At 49.4% G+C, this 12,575-nt stretch overlaps 1 protein-coding gene across 1 annotated transcript in view; it reads left to right on the top strand.

Annotated features, from left to right (window-relative positions):
• KSR2 (kinase suppressor of ras 2) overlaps positions 1-9,629 on the top strand; it is a 423,945-nt gene extending 414,316 nt beyond the window's left edge. Inside the window, 3 exon segments of the mRNA XM_043557708.1 lie at positions 3,160-3,291; positions 8,096-8,225; positions 9,492-9,629. Of these exon segments, the coding sequence (XP_043413643.1) occupies positions 3,160-3,291; positions 8,096-8,225; positions 9,492-9,629 (400 nt within the window).
• Positions 9,630-12,575: the final 2,946 nt, after the last annotated feature.

The raw sequence follows: 12,575 nt of genomic DNA, 5'->3' as shown, positions 1-12,575 counted from the left end.
CATGTCCTGAACATCCAGCCAGACCCCAGGGCTTCCCCCAGACCCGTCCCCAGCGTTGCTTGCTTACAGCTGTTCTGCCATCATTGAGAAAAGGTGTCATTTTCGGTGCCAGCCACCATCATGCCGGCCACGTGCAGACAATTATTAATCAGTAATAACCATCATGAAGATGATTTGAGTCTGCCACCCGGTGGGCCCATCCCCATGGGAACAGGACACCCTGGAGTGGCTGGGCCAGACCTGGGGTCCAGCCCCCTCCCAGGTGTGTGCCCACGCCCACCCCAAGCTGAGGGTTAGAGAGTGGCCAGCACCCCTCCTCCTGACCCTGCCCGCAGTTCCAAACCTGCACTGAGCCAGCGAGTCTAGAATAGGCAGCAGGGACTGTTGGAAAGAGATCAGAACGGAGACGCTCTCCCTTCTGGCAGCAGCAGCCCACCCCCCCCCACCCCGCACCCCCAGGGGCCTGGTCCTACCTGGAGAGTGTCGGCTGGCCCGGGGCCACCGCTCTTCCTTCAAGGGTGATGTTCTTTGTGCTCTAGTCTCAACCCCGTCTCTGAGTCCTCAAGATGGACAAGTTAATTACTTTGAAATGATGTGCCCATTGTGCAGATGGGAGAGTAGAGACTCAGGCCTGCTCAGGGTCACATGGCTAGTCAGCAGCAGGTAGGTCCTTCAGTTACCGCAGGCATCCCCATTTCTGGAAGCAAGAGCTCACTGGGACCTGCCAACTCGAGGGCTTGCCAATGTGTTTCAGTCTCGATTTCCAGCAGAGGATGTGTTCTAATAGGTCTGCTGTGCAGAGTAAGTCCTGTGTTACTGATGCCAAAAGACTGGAATTTGGACCATCTCCTTATTTTATGTATAAATTAGAGCGGTGACTCTCAACCTGGGGCTCTCCCGCCCCCCTGGGATATTTGTGATGTCTGGAGACATTTTTAGTTATCACAACAGGGGAAGAGAGGTACTGGGGAGCGGCCAGGGATCCTACAGTGCACAGGATAGCCTCCACCACAAAGAATTATCCAGCCCCCAAACTCCTGGAGCCTTGCTTGTCAGGGGTCCTTGTGGACCCCAGTGTGTGGTCCACAAGATAGTTTTAAGGAGGACGTGAATAAGCCTTTTTCATCTTAATTTTCATGCGTACTAAAAAAAAGTGCTAGTCTCCATTGATGGTCATGTTAAGAAGTAACTGAAAACAAAAAACCCATTTGTAGTAAATAATAGTCTAGAGCAGCACTGCCCAATACCCCCCCCCCCCCGGGCCACGTAGAGCAATGGAATTTTAACTTTAATTAAAATTAAATAAAATTAAACGTTCAGTTATTTAGCGTCACTAGCTGGATTTCAAGTGCCCAGTAGCCATGATGGCTAGTGGCTGCCATATTGGATAGCACAGACAGAGAACATTTCCATCATCATGGAAAGCTCTATTGGGTATGGCTGCTAATAGGTGTTCAGATAGGGCAAGAGTCATGATCATGGGATATGAATGAGTGCAGTCCAGGGAACAGTACATCACGTCTGACATAGCTCAGAAGCCACCCTAGGAGAACTGTAGAATCCAGCCGGCCCCAGCTCCCCACATGTGGAGGCTCTGGACCGTCACAGCCTCACTCTTGATGGTTGGAGACATCCATGCGCCTCTCCCTTCGCTGCCCACTGGCCCTTCCCTGGGAGTCTTGAATCAGTGGAAATCTTGTAGGAGGTCTGTTCAGATTTCAGTCCCAAATGGAAAGGTCTGTACCTACTTACAATGTGAAGAAGGCAGCCAGCATATTTCCTCCTCCAGGAATTTATCTTAAGGAATAATCATAGATCTGAGTGGGAATATATTCACAGTACCTACCTAAAGAGGTTCCTCACAGCGTTGCTCATAATGATGGAAGGGGCAGGAGCTACCTAAGGCCCATCAACCAGGGGTTGGCTGTATACATTTTAAGAAACACATAGGATAGCATGATAACGTGCCAGTTACACACACCTTCTTTAAGTTTCTAGAACACCCCAAACAGGGCTTGCCTTACACCTTTGTCCCAACTTCCCCTTCTGCCTAGAATATTCTTCTCCTTATTCATATGGCTGGATCCTTTATGTCCTATCTTAGCTCACATTTTATCTAAAGTAAGTTCCCTCTTATCTTTAACACATTCCCCTGTTTAATTTTTTTTTTTTTGCATAATGCTTATCGCTATCTGTGTTTTTCCTATTTATTTAATTCATCTGCCATCACCTTCTCCTGCCAAAGCGGAGGCTCCAGGAGGGCAGGGACCTTGCTGGACTCCCTCACCGCTATGCTCCCGGTGCCACAAACACAGAGTTTAGGCATAGTGGGTTCTCCATAAATACAGTCAATCCTCCTCATTTGTGGATTCCAGATTTGCGAATCTGCCTACTCACATCTGTTTGCACCCCAAAAATCATTCTGCACATTTGCAATCATTCATGGGCATGCACAGGGTGGTGAAAATTTGAGTCACCTGATGCATGTGTTCCCAGCTGAGGTCAAACAAGGGGACACTCTGGGATCTCGCCTCGGCTCTTGTACAGAGATGACCAGGGGACAGAGATGGGAGGGGGCTGTGCAGCGCAGGGCAGGAAGCCCCGCCCCCCCGGGCCAGTTGGACAGAGCTTTGCAACTCTGGCATCTCCTTGTGGGGCAGCCTCAGACACATCACTCAACGCTTCTGAGCCTTGTTTTCCTCTTCTGTAAGATAATGAAAATCGAACGTACTAGGATGAGTTGCTTTTAGGATTAAAGATTACAATCTGTGTGAGCTGTGCGTGTGAAGACATATTTCCTCTAGGAGCAATGATTCCATATTTGCTAACTCACTATTTGCAGAGACTTTATAAAACATAACTGCCATGGATAACAAGACTCAGCTGTCGTTGTTGAATGAATATGTAGAAGGGGGTGCCTCAGAAGTCGAGGGACCCGATGATGGTTTGGGTGTTGGGTGTCTCTCTCCAGACCAGTCTTCCCTGCCCCTTCCACTGGGTCTCAGCCTCAAGTACAAGGTCGGACAGTGCCCAGCAGTGTGTGGCGGGGGGGGGGGGGGGGGGCGGGACAGAGATGGTCCAGAGACCCAGGGTCAGTGCTGGGGGGCTGGTCCTCCCTGGGCTGTGAAACGGGGCTGACTCTGTGTTTTGCTTCTCCAGGCGAGAGGATAAACTCCGCATCCAGAATGGCTGGCTGTGCCACCTGGCACCAGAGATCATCCGCCAGCTGTCCCCCGACACAGAGGAGGACAAGCTCCCCTTCTCCAAGCACTCAGATGTCTTTGCACTCGGGTAGGTGGCCCACAGGCAAAGGGACATTTCCCAAGCCTTTCTTCCATGGCTCTTGGAAGAGACGGGGTACTTATCTTCTGGGGCCAAGGTGGTTAGGTTTCTGGGTGAGTTTGGGGGTATCCAAGTGGGGTGTGGCAGAGGGATGACCCTAGCAAACCTTCATGCCTGGTTTCTAACCATGTGACCATGGCAAGTTGCTTGACCCATTCATTCATTCACTGAAGCAATAAACACAGAATATCTACGGAATGCCTACTGTTAACAATGATTCAAAACTTAGGGAATTAAAGAAGCATTTATCATCTCAAGTTTCTGGGGTCAGGAATTTGAGGGTGACTTAGTTGAGTGGTTCTGAGCTGGTTCAGAATTTCTCATAAGGTTGTGGTCTAGATGTTGGCTAGAGCTGCGGTCTCATCTGAAGGCTCAATGGGCTGATGATCCACTTCCAAGGTGGCCCACCCACATGGCTGTTGGCAGGAGGCCTCAGTTCCTTGCCCTGTGGGCATTTCTTTAGGCTGCTTGAGTGACCTCACAAGTTGTATTGCCTTTACGAGCTGGTCTCAGAAATTACATATCGTTGTTTCTGCCACATTCTGTGTGTTGGAAACAAGCCTCTAAATCACAAGGAGGTGAATGAGGCTCTACTTTTTTAGAAAGGGATATCTAAGAATTTGTAGACATAGTTTTAGACCACCAAAGACGACTCCTCTGTCTTATCTAGTAGAAGACTGACAAGGAGGTTGTCGATTTTAGCAGAGTATGATAAATGCTATGCTGAGGATAAACACAGCAGTCCCACAGGACTGTGGGAATAAAAGAGGAACTAAATTCAGCCTGGGAGATCAGAGAGGGCTTCCCAGAGGAGGTGACTCCTGAGCCTAAGTGAGAGGTTGAATATAAGTAGGCCAGATGAGGGTAGGGCAAGATGTCTAGATAGAAGGAACATGTGAACAGGCCCAGAGTAACAGAAAACAAATTGTCCACAATGGAGGAACACGTGGGGAGTGAGAGGGGAGGGAACTGAGAGATAGAGAATCAGGAAAAAAAAATGAGCTTTGGGTGGTGACACGAGAGACTAGAGAGGGAATCAGGGTCGATCCTGCAGGGACTGAGAGGCTGGGCTGAGGAGTTTTCATCTTCATAGCACTGGGGAGCCATTGATGGTTATTAAGCAGGGGGAGTGACGTAATCATACTTTGAGTTTTGGAACAACCACTCTGCTGTGCAGAGAATGGAGAGGAAAAGGACAAGACTGAGGGGCTGGGAGACCAATCCAGGGGGGATGCTGGCAATCTCTACCAAATCACTGCCAGTGGGTTTGGATGCTGGAAATGGACATAAGAAGCAATGGGGGGGGGGCAGGTGGATGGGATAGGGTTTGATGATGGGTAGAATGTGGGTGGTGCCCAGATCCCTACCTTAGGCAGCTGGGTGGAGACTAATGTCTTTCACCAAGAGAGAGACCCTGGAGGGGAGGCCTGGCCTATGCTGGGACGGGAAAGAATGCAGATTTGGACACAGTGAGCCTGGGCTACCTTGGAAATAGCCAGTGGAACCAACTAGAAGGCATCTGTATCTACACATGTAGAATTTGGGAAAGAGGGGTGTAGGGCGTCTGAGCAAGGAGAGAGAAACCACACCCATGAAAGAGAATGGGATGTCTTTGGAAGCACCGAGAAGGATAGAAGGTGCAGGACAGAGCGCCCTGAGAAGGTGCATCCAGGAAGGCTTCCAGGCTCCCCTCCCTCCAACGGCCATGCTAGTTCTCGCCTTACCTTGTCCACCAAGGTGGTTGCAAAGATTGCTGGTTACAAGCAGAGACGGCACTGGGGAAGCTGTTTGGGAAAGTTGCAGCCCTGCAGATGTGTGCAATTAGACTTAGCAACACCACGAGCTGTCAGACCGTCTTCTGCGGAAAAGCACCCCTACTCTGTCCTCTCTGTACATCTCGGTGGGGGGGGATGGGGGAGGCATTTGCTGGCCCATCAGGATTCTCGACATCTATCACTTGGACCCCTTTAGACGTTGTCATTTGCCCTGATGAGTTTATGCCCAAATCTTTACCTCGTTAGAGACTGTAATCTGAAACCAAACTGCAATAATTAAGTTGGTATATTTTAGTATAAATTTAGCGAAAGGAAAAAGAATGTAATTAACAAAATGTACCAAAGTGGGTAATTGGTTTTCCACTGGAGTTTTAATCTTTAGCAGTTTATTTTTTTCTTCGTGTGAGTTTCTCTTGAAAGTTGGGTTTGAAAGGAAGTTTTAATGAGGCTTTTATTCCTGACACTGCTGAATTCTAAGGGACCTGGTGCTCTTGGTTTCCTGCCAATTAGGTGATTCTTGTTGCTTGGGAACATCATGCTCAGACAGGACTCAGAACAAAACTGGACTTTTAAAAGCATATTGAGCATCATGCTAAGGTTCTTGTGGGTGCTATCTCATGGAATCTTCACAAGCATCCTTTGTGGCAGGGACCATTGCTGTTCCCAAATGACCGGCAAGGAAACAGGCTCCAGGTGGCTCAGTGACTTGCCATGTGGTCAGGGGTGGATCCGGAGTCCAACGTGGGACATCCCAACTTCAGAGTTGGAGCTTTTAGCCACGGGGATTTCAGAGTCATTTTACCACGAAAAGCCCTATTTCCCTTAACTGTGAATCAAAGAGAATAAAACCGGGGAAGCTTTCTGAGGATTGAGCGAGAAAACACCTGTAAGGCATGCAGCACGGGGTCAAGCTCCTAATAGGCTCCCTTCCCCCTTTCACGTGAGCCCTTGCCTGCAATCTGTCTGTGCCTCTTTCCCCAGACCCCACCCATCAGCTGGAGGATTGCCGACCCTGAATCCTTCACTGCCCCAATTAGGAAAGACTCTGGAACAGGATGGAGGGCAGGTTTCTCATAGCATAATGGCCAATGGTGCAATTCTACAGTCAGATCGACTAGATTCAGCTTCTGGCTTGCACCTCTTATTTGCTGTGTGACCCTGAGTAAGATATATAACCTTCCTGAGTCTCTGTCTCCTCTTCTGTGAAATGGGGATAATGATAGCGCTTCCTGTTTGAACACGTAGGTCTTTTTTTTGTTCAGGTGTGTTGATGGCAATAGTTGGGGGAAACAACTGTCATTGAAGAGATGGCTTGTTATTCATGGTTTCCAAAGGAGGGGGCACATCATATCAAGCAGGGCCACACGGGGAAGCACCAGGGTCAGTGAGGAGGAAGATGTGGGCAAGAGCCTTTATTATGATTTACTTGGGGAGGAGCTGGTGAGGCAGGGTAAGCAGGCTAGAATTGGCTAGTTTGACTAATTTAGCGGGCTCTGGAGTGCAAGAGTGTCCCAGTAGGGCAGGGGAATATTGGCCCGGAGTGGAAGCCTGATGGAGGTGGGGGTGTGGGGGGCTTTGGATTGGCTAGTTTGCATATGAGAGCGCCTAATCCTAACCACTAGACCACCAGGGAGCGACAAGTTTGCATATGAAAGGCATACTCACGGGAGAGTCCCTTACCATCTTTAGGAATAAGCTTGCCCTTCCGAGAGCGGCAGTCCCTCCAGGGTCAGGGAGGCCCCCAGATGTCACATCTTCAAAAGGAAAAGGCATGCTTCCTATACGTCCCCCATAATCATTACAAATGCAGAGGGCTTCGCATAGTGTCTAACACAGAGTCAAAACTCAGTCAGTGTTATTGATTATCACGACGGCAACAGTAATCATCTAGCACCTTAACGTGGCAACTTCCTGACCATCTAACGCAACACCCCAACACCCAGGCATCACCGCTCCTTGCCCCGGAGGGATGAGGCTGGCAGGGGGAGAATATGCTGAGAAGTGGGACCCTAGAAATAGCTGGTTTGACACAGTCCTCTGATCAGTAAAGAGGATAGCAGAGTGCTTCGTGTTCTTTAAAGCAAATTTGCATAAATTATCTTAGATTAGAGGAAAGATCATTTCCTAGGATTGTTTCAGATATTTCCTGAGTTGGGAATTTTGTTCCCAGTGAGCTGAGACCTATTCCTATGATACAACTCAGCAATTCCCCAGCACCCAGTGAGTACCCCATGGCATCCGCCAGTGTCCTCACTGCCACCCACACCCCCCCCAGCAATTTTTCCCCACTATTCCATGAGCTAGTTTATATTTAGAAAACAAAACTATTAAAAAAATCCTATCCTATCACCCAGTTAGCCATCGTTAACATTTTACTATTTCTTTTTTTCCTGTCTATACATATGTAATTTTTTAAAAGAGTAGGTACTACCTTATATACAGTCTTGTGTCCTGCTTTTTTTACTTAGAATTTTATATTAAGCATTGTTTTTCATGTGAGCAAAATTTCTTTGAAATGTTTTAATATCATATTCCATGTTGTTTTATGGAGGTACTATAATACACGCAACCTATTTTGTTGAACGGTTGTGTCGTTTCTCCTTGATTTGATATTATATATGATGCTATAGAGAATATCTTTGTAAGGGGATTTTTGTATACCTAAGTATTTCCTTACAGTGGTTTCCTGGAAGTGTAAGTCTAGGGTCAGAAATCCTAGCCATGTTCCATTAAACTTCAAGGTGCTAGGTTTTGACTCGTTTTAATTCAGGCACCAGGGAAGGTATCCTGGGATAAGCATGACTTCTAAGACATCAAGGAAGCTTTAGGTATATCTCTGCTACCAAAACACAAGCCCTGTGAGGAGGAAACTAGGAAATAGAGGGCTGGGTGTGTGTGTGTGTGTGTGTGTGTGTTTTGAGATACAGCGTCAAGAGTGACGTAGCATATCAACACCCCTGAACAACATCTGCCAACAGCACAATTTGGTATGAACTCCACGCCAGGGAGTGGCCTTTCAAGACCCAACCAGCAGAGGCAATCATCTGGCAAATGGGCACCGGCATGAAACCCAACCTCAGCCAGATCGGCATGGGAAAAGAAATCTCGGTAAGTCCTGGGTCAGTGCCAGCTCTTGGGAACAAAGAGAAAGGTAGATATGGTTCTGGACCTTCTTTTTCCTGTGTGTTAAGGTTATGAATGCTTCCCCAGAGGGTGGCACAATAGCATGCCCACAGCCTTGTCAGATAGTGATTTGGAGCTTAGTAAGTGTAGTTTCTTTTTTTTTTTTTTAATGTTTATTTATTTTTGAGACAGAGACAGAGCATGAACAGGGGAGGGTCAGAGAGAGAAGGAGGCACAGAATCTGAAACAGGCTCCAGGCTCCGAGCTGTCAGCACAGAGCCCGACGCAGGGCTCGAACTCATGGACTGTGAGATCATGACCTGAGCCCAAGTCGGCCGCTCAACCTACTGAGCCACCCAGGCGCCCCAGGAAGTGTAGTTTCTGAACTATGCCTGCAATTCAGGTTCCTGCCTCAAGGGTGCAGTAGCACTTGGCCAGATTTTTCCTAGCAATGAATTGCTGAATCAAGTAGAACAAGTGAATTCCTCTTTTACTGTTACTTTTAAAAGATATCCATTAAAATGCTACCCATATTAGTGATTCTAATTTTATTTGTACCTACATAAAAAATTTTAAGGCATTATCCAACTCAGAATACCATACACAGAATCAGAGAAGCCTGAGTATAAATTCATAATCACCCTCTAAAACACAGCAGGAAGAGTCCTGTCTTTTGATCAGAAGGCAGATAAATCAGGGGAGGAATAATAATCTGGTATGTTTCTAAGGATTACCTGTATCTAGGTTTCTTTTCTGAGGTGAGGTGATTATTAAAAGTAACTTTCTACTCTTTGACTTTGAAGAGCACTTATGGTATGGGGATGTGGATAGAGACCCCAGGATTCACTTTTCTCCCTTCCTTCGAGGAAATAAAAATGCCCAAGAAACTCCTCGGGGAGCATTATTGATTTTAGCATATTCCAGACCTTCTAGAATAGAAAGGACCTGCCTAGTTTGCTATATGGGCTCGTGAGTTGGATGAGTGGAAGAATGGATGGATAAAGAGTTGGATGGATGGAAAGATGATAGATAGATAGATAGATAGATAGATAGATAGATAGATAGATAGATAGATATGCATGAATTGGGATGAGTGGTCGGATGGATAGATGAGTAGGTGGATGGATGGATGGATGGATGGTTATGGACGAATATGCAAGTGGGGCAAATGGGTAAACAAATGGACAGACCCAATGAGATGCCAAAGACATCATCGTTTATGTTAAATCACCACATGCTGGTTTCTTTTAGGACATTCTTCTCTTTTGCTGGGCCTTTGAACAAGAAGAAAGACCTACCTTCACGAAGCTCATGGACATGCTGGAGAAACTGCCAAAGCGAAACCGCCGCCTGTCTCACCCCGGACATTTCTGGAAGTCTGCAGAGTAAGTGTTCTCGCTTAGCATCTCTCCCCACTGCCTTTGTCCTCTGGCTTTTGCCACCTTTTTGCTTCTGCCTGCCATCTCCTTCCCATATACCCACCTCCCTCCCCCAGCCACCACCCTTCCCTACCAGGTTTCCATTCAGGGGAGTCTGCTCTGGGATTCGGGTCCTGGAGGCTGCCCTCCAGGGTCTTGGTCTTTGTGGCTACGTGGCTGCCTCGTTGTCTATGTCCTCCTGATGAAGGTTGATGCCCCAGTGAGTCTGAACATCATGTACAAGGCAATACCCTGAACCCACCCAGCCCCCTGTGTCAGGTACTCAAGCATGCTCCTCTGGGGGGCCTGGCTTTCAGGAAATCTCCCCCCTGGGCCAGCAGCCGCTCCCCATCACGGCATCTCTCAGCTTCCAGAACTTTCTGTTGCATGAAGACAAGGGTTCTCAGCTTCTCCTTGCTGTAAGTGTCTCTCCGGCTTCCTCATTAGAGGCTCTGTGCCCCTCCCCCTACTTGTTCTTGGATGGAGATCAGTGGTTCTGAATGAGGCATCTCTCTGGGGGCCTCCTTCCCAGGCCCCAGCCTCAGCAATTGCTCCAGAAGGTGAGGGTGAGGCTGGCCCAGATGAGGCTGCCGAGGGGTCCCTGCTCCCCACTGCCCTGCCGTTCCAGGCACACGTGGTTGCACACACACATACATAGAAACTGAACCTGGAAACACGCCTCCGCACGTGTGCATGCGCACGGGAGCACTCAGGTACACACACACGCCCGACACAGGAACATTACGTGAAAACACACCCAAACACACCCGGTACGCAAGCCCACACGTGTGGGCGGACGCAGGCATACACACATACACGGTTACGTTACGTGACACACGCATGCACACAGCAGCACTTCACCACCACACGCCTCCACACAGACGCGCAAATGGAGGTACACGCGTCTCCAAACCCCCAGCTGCGGACACAGGCACACCAGAGCACTTTCAGCATCTCAGCACGGGACCCCGCGAGGATCCCCAAGGCAGCATCCTGTGGAACAGAGGCCCCGGGGGGGGGGGGGGGGGGCTGGGCTACCCCTCCCCCCACCATTTGAGCCTGCTGTACCTGGAGGACAGGATCTCTTCTTCCCCCAGTGGCTCAGCCTTTTCCCAGACAATGAAGGCAGCACAGATTTCCCATGTCGGACAGACATGGATTGGAACCCCCTCTCCCCCGCCTCATCGCTGTGTGGCCTTGGGCATGTTCCTTGGCCTCTCTGAGCTGCAGCGTCAGCCTCCAAAGAAGGAGGGCGGTAAACGGCTTTAGCGGGGGCGCCGTGGCAATGCCGTCAGGTCGTGCGCTGGGGTGCGTTTGGTGCGGTGCCGCCCACGTTAGCAGGTGTTCTGTATACTTGAGCCGCCGTTGTCTGCCAGGAGCGAGAACAGGCGGTATTCTGCTGGCCTTCCAGGATTGAGTACAGGTTGAACATGAAAACGGAGGGAGGGAGGCTCTAACAAGTGAGGACTCTCTCCAGCTAACGGAGCTCAGGCAAGTCGGAGAACGAATCGCAGAGCTCTGGGTGGGTCCCAGGAGTGACCGGGTGTTACAGAACCCGAGTGTCATTTGGGCCATCACCAGTGGCCTCTGCTTTCCGGGGGTCAAGGAGGAGAGGGCAGGAGTTCGCTGAACAGAGGGGCTTAAAGCTCCCTGGTTGGAGGGAGAGCAGAGGGCCTTCTTTTCTGTATTTTTCCATGCCGTTGGGCTGAGAAAACAGAGACCCTAGAGACCGTGTGGTCTGGCAGGGTGGGATTTTAGGATCAGTGAAATTTTCTCTTCGCTCGCTTTTTTACTCCGTCTGGGTGTGTTGAATACCTACTATGTGCTAGGGTCTATCGTAGAACGCAAATACAGTGGTGAACAAAACTAATAAGCCCCTGGCCTCATAGGGTTTACATTCTAGAGCAGGCACAAGAAGCAGGTAAACATGTTTTAAAAAGAGTCATCATTTCAGATGGAGTTGTGTTGAAGGGTGGAAGGGAAGGGTCAGGGAATGCCCCTCAGAGGAGGTCCTGTTAAAACAAAGCCCTTGGGGCGCCTGGGTGGCTCAGTCGGTTGAGGGTCCGACTTCGGCTCCGGTCATGATCTCACGGTTTGTGATTTCAAGCCCCGCGTCGGGCTCTGTGCTGACAGCTCAGAGCCTGGAGCCTGCTTCGGATTCTGTGTCTCCCTCTCTCTCTGCCTCTCCTCTGCTCATGCTCTCTCTCTCTCTCTCTGTCAAAAATAAATAAACAGTAAAAAAAAAAATTAAAAAACACAAAGCCCTTGAGGGGAAGCCAGGCCTCCACGTGGAAAATCTGAGCCCTCCAGGCGGGAGTGAGCGTGCAGTGCTGGTAGAACAGAGAGGAAGTGGGTACGACCAGGCCGTGGTGAGTCGGAGGGAGAGAAATAGGAGGTGAGGTCCCAGGAGTGGTCAGAGGCCAGATCGGCATGGTAGGAGCTGGGGTTTTTTTCAGAGGATGACAGAGCATTCTAGAAACTTCCTCAGAACCAGAAGACCCCCCCAAGAGGCCATGTGGTCCCACACCTGCTCCCCCTAGGGTCATCCACTGAGTGAAGGTTGTCGGGGCCGGGGGAAGGGGGGATGTGGACGGCTTTTCCTTTGTGGAATAGCTGGCATTGGGTTTGGGGGTCCAGAGATCGGAGGGAAATTCCCACCTCTGTCCCTACTGACTTTGCTACTCTGTTTATTGCCTAGCGTGGCCATTTTCTTGGCCACATCATAACCCCTCAGGGAGAGGGAATATAAAAAGACACTATGAATCGAGACCTGAAAGGAACAGAAGTCCTCTCCGCTTCTCACTGTCAAAGTAGAAAAGTCCTGGGGATTACCTCCCCGGTGGATGCAAATGTGTGTGGTGTCTGTGCCCTATTCCTGCACCCGTGGCAGACATGGCTAATCTATCACAGCACAACC

Source organism: Prionailurus bengalensis, chromosome D3 (genome assembly GCF_016509475.1).
Source record: "Prionailurus bengalensis isolate Pbe53 chromosome D3, Fcat_Pben_1.1_paternal_pri, whole genome shotgun sequence".
In the NCBI taxonomy this organism is placed as follows: domain Eukaryota; kingdom Metazoa; phylum Chordata; class Mammalia; order Carnivora; family Felidae; genus Prionailurus; species Prionailurus bengalensis.
The sequence above is the reverse complement of the archived record's forward strand: the minus strand, read 5'-3'. Positions and strand labels throughout refer to the sequence as shown.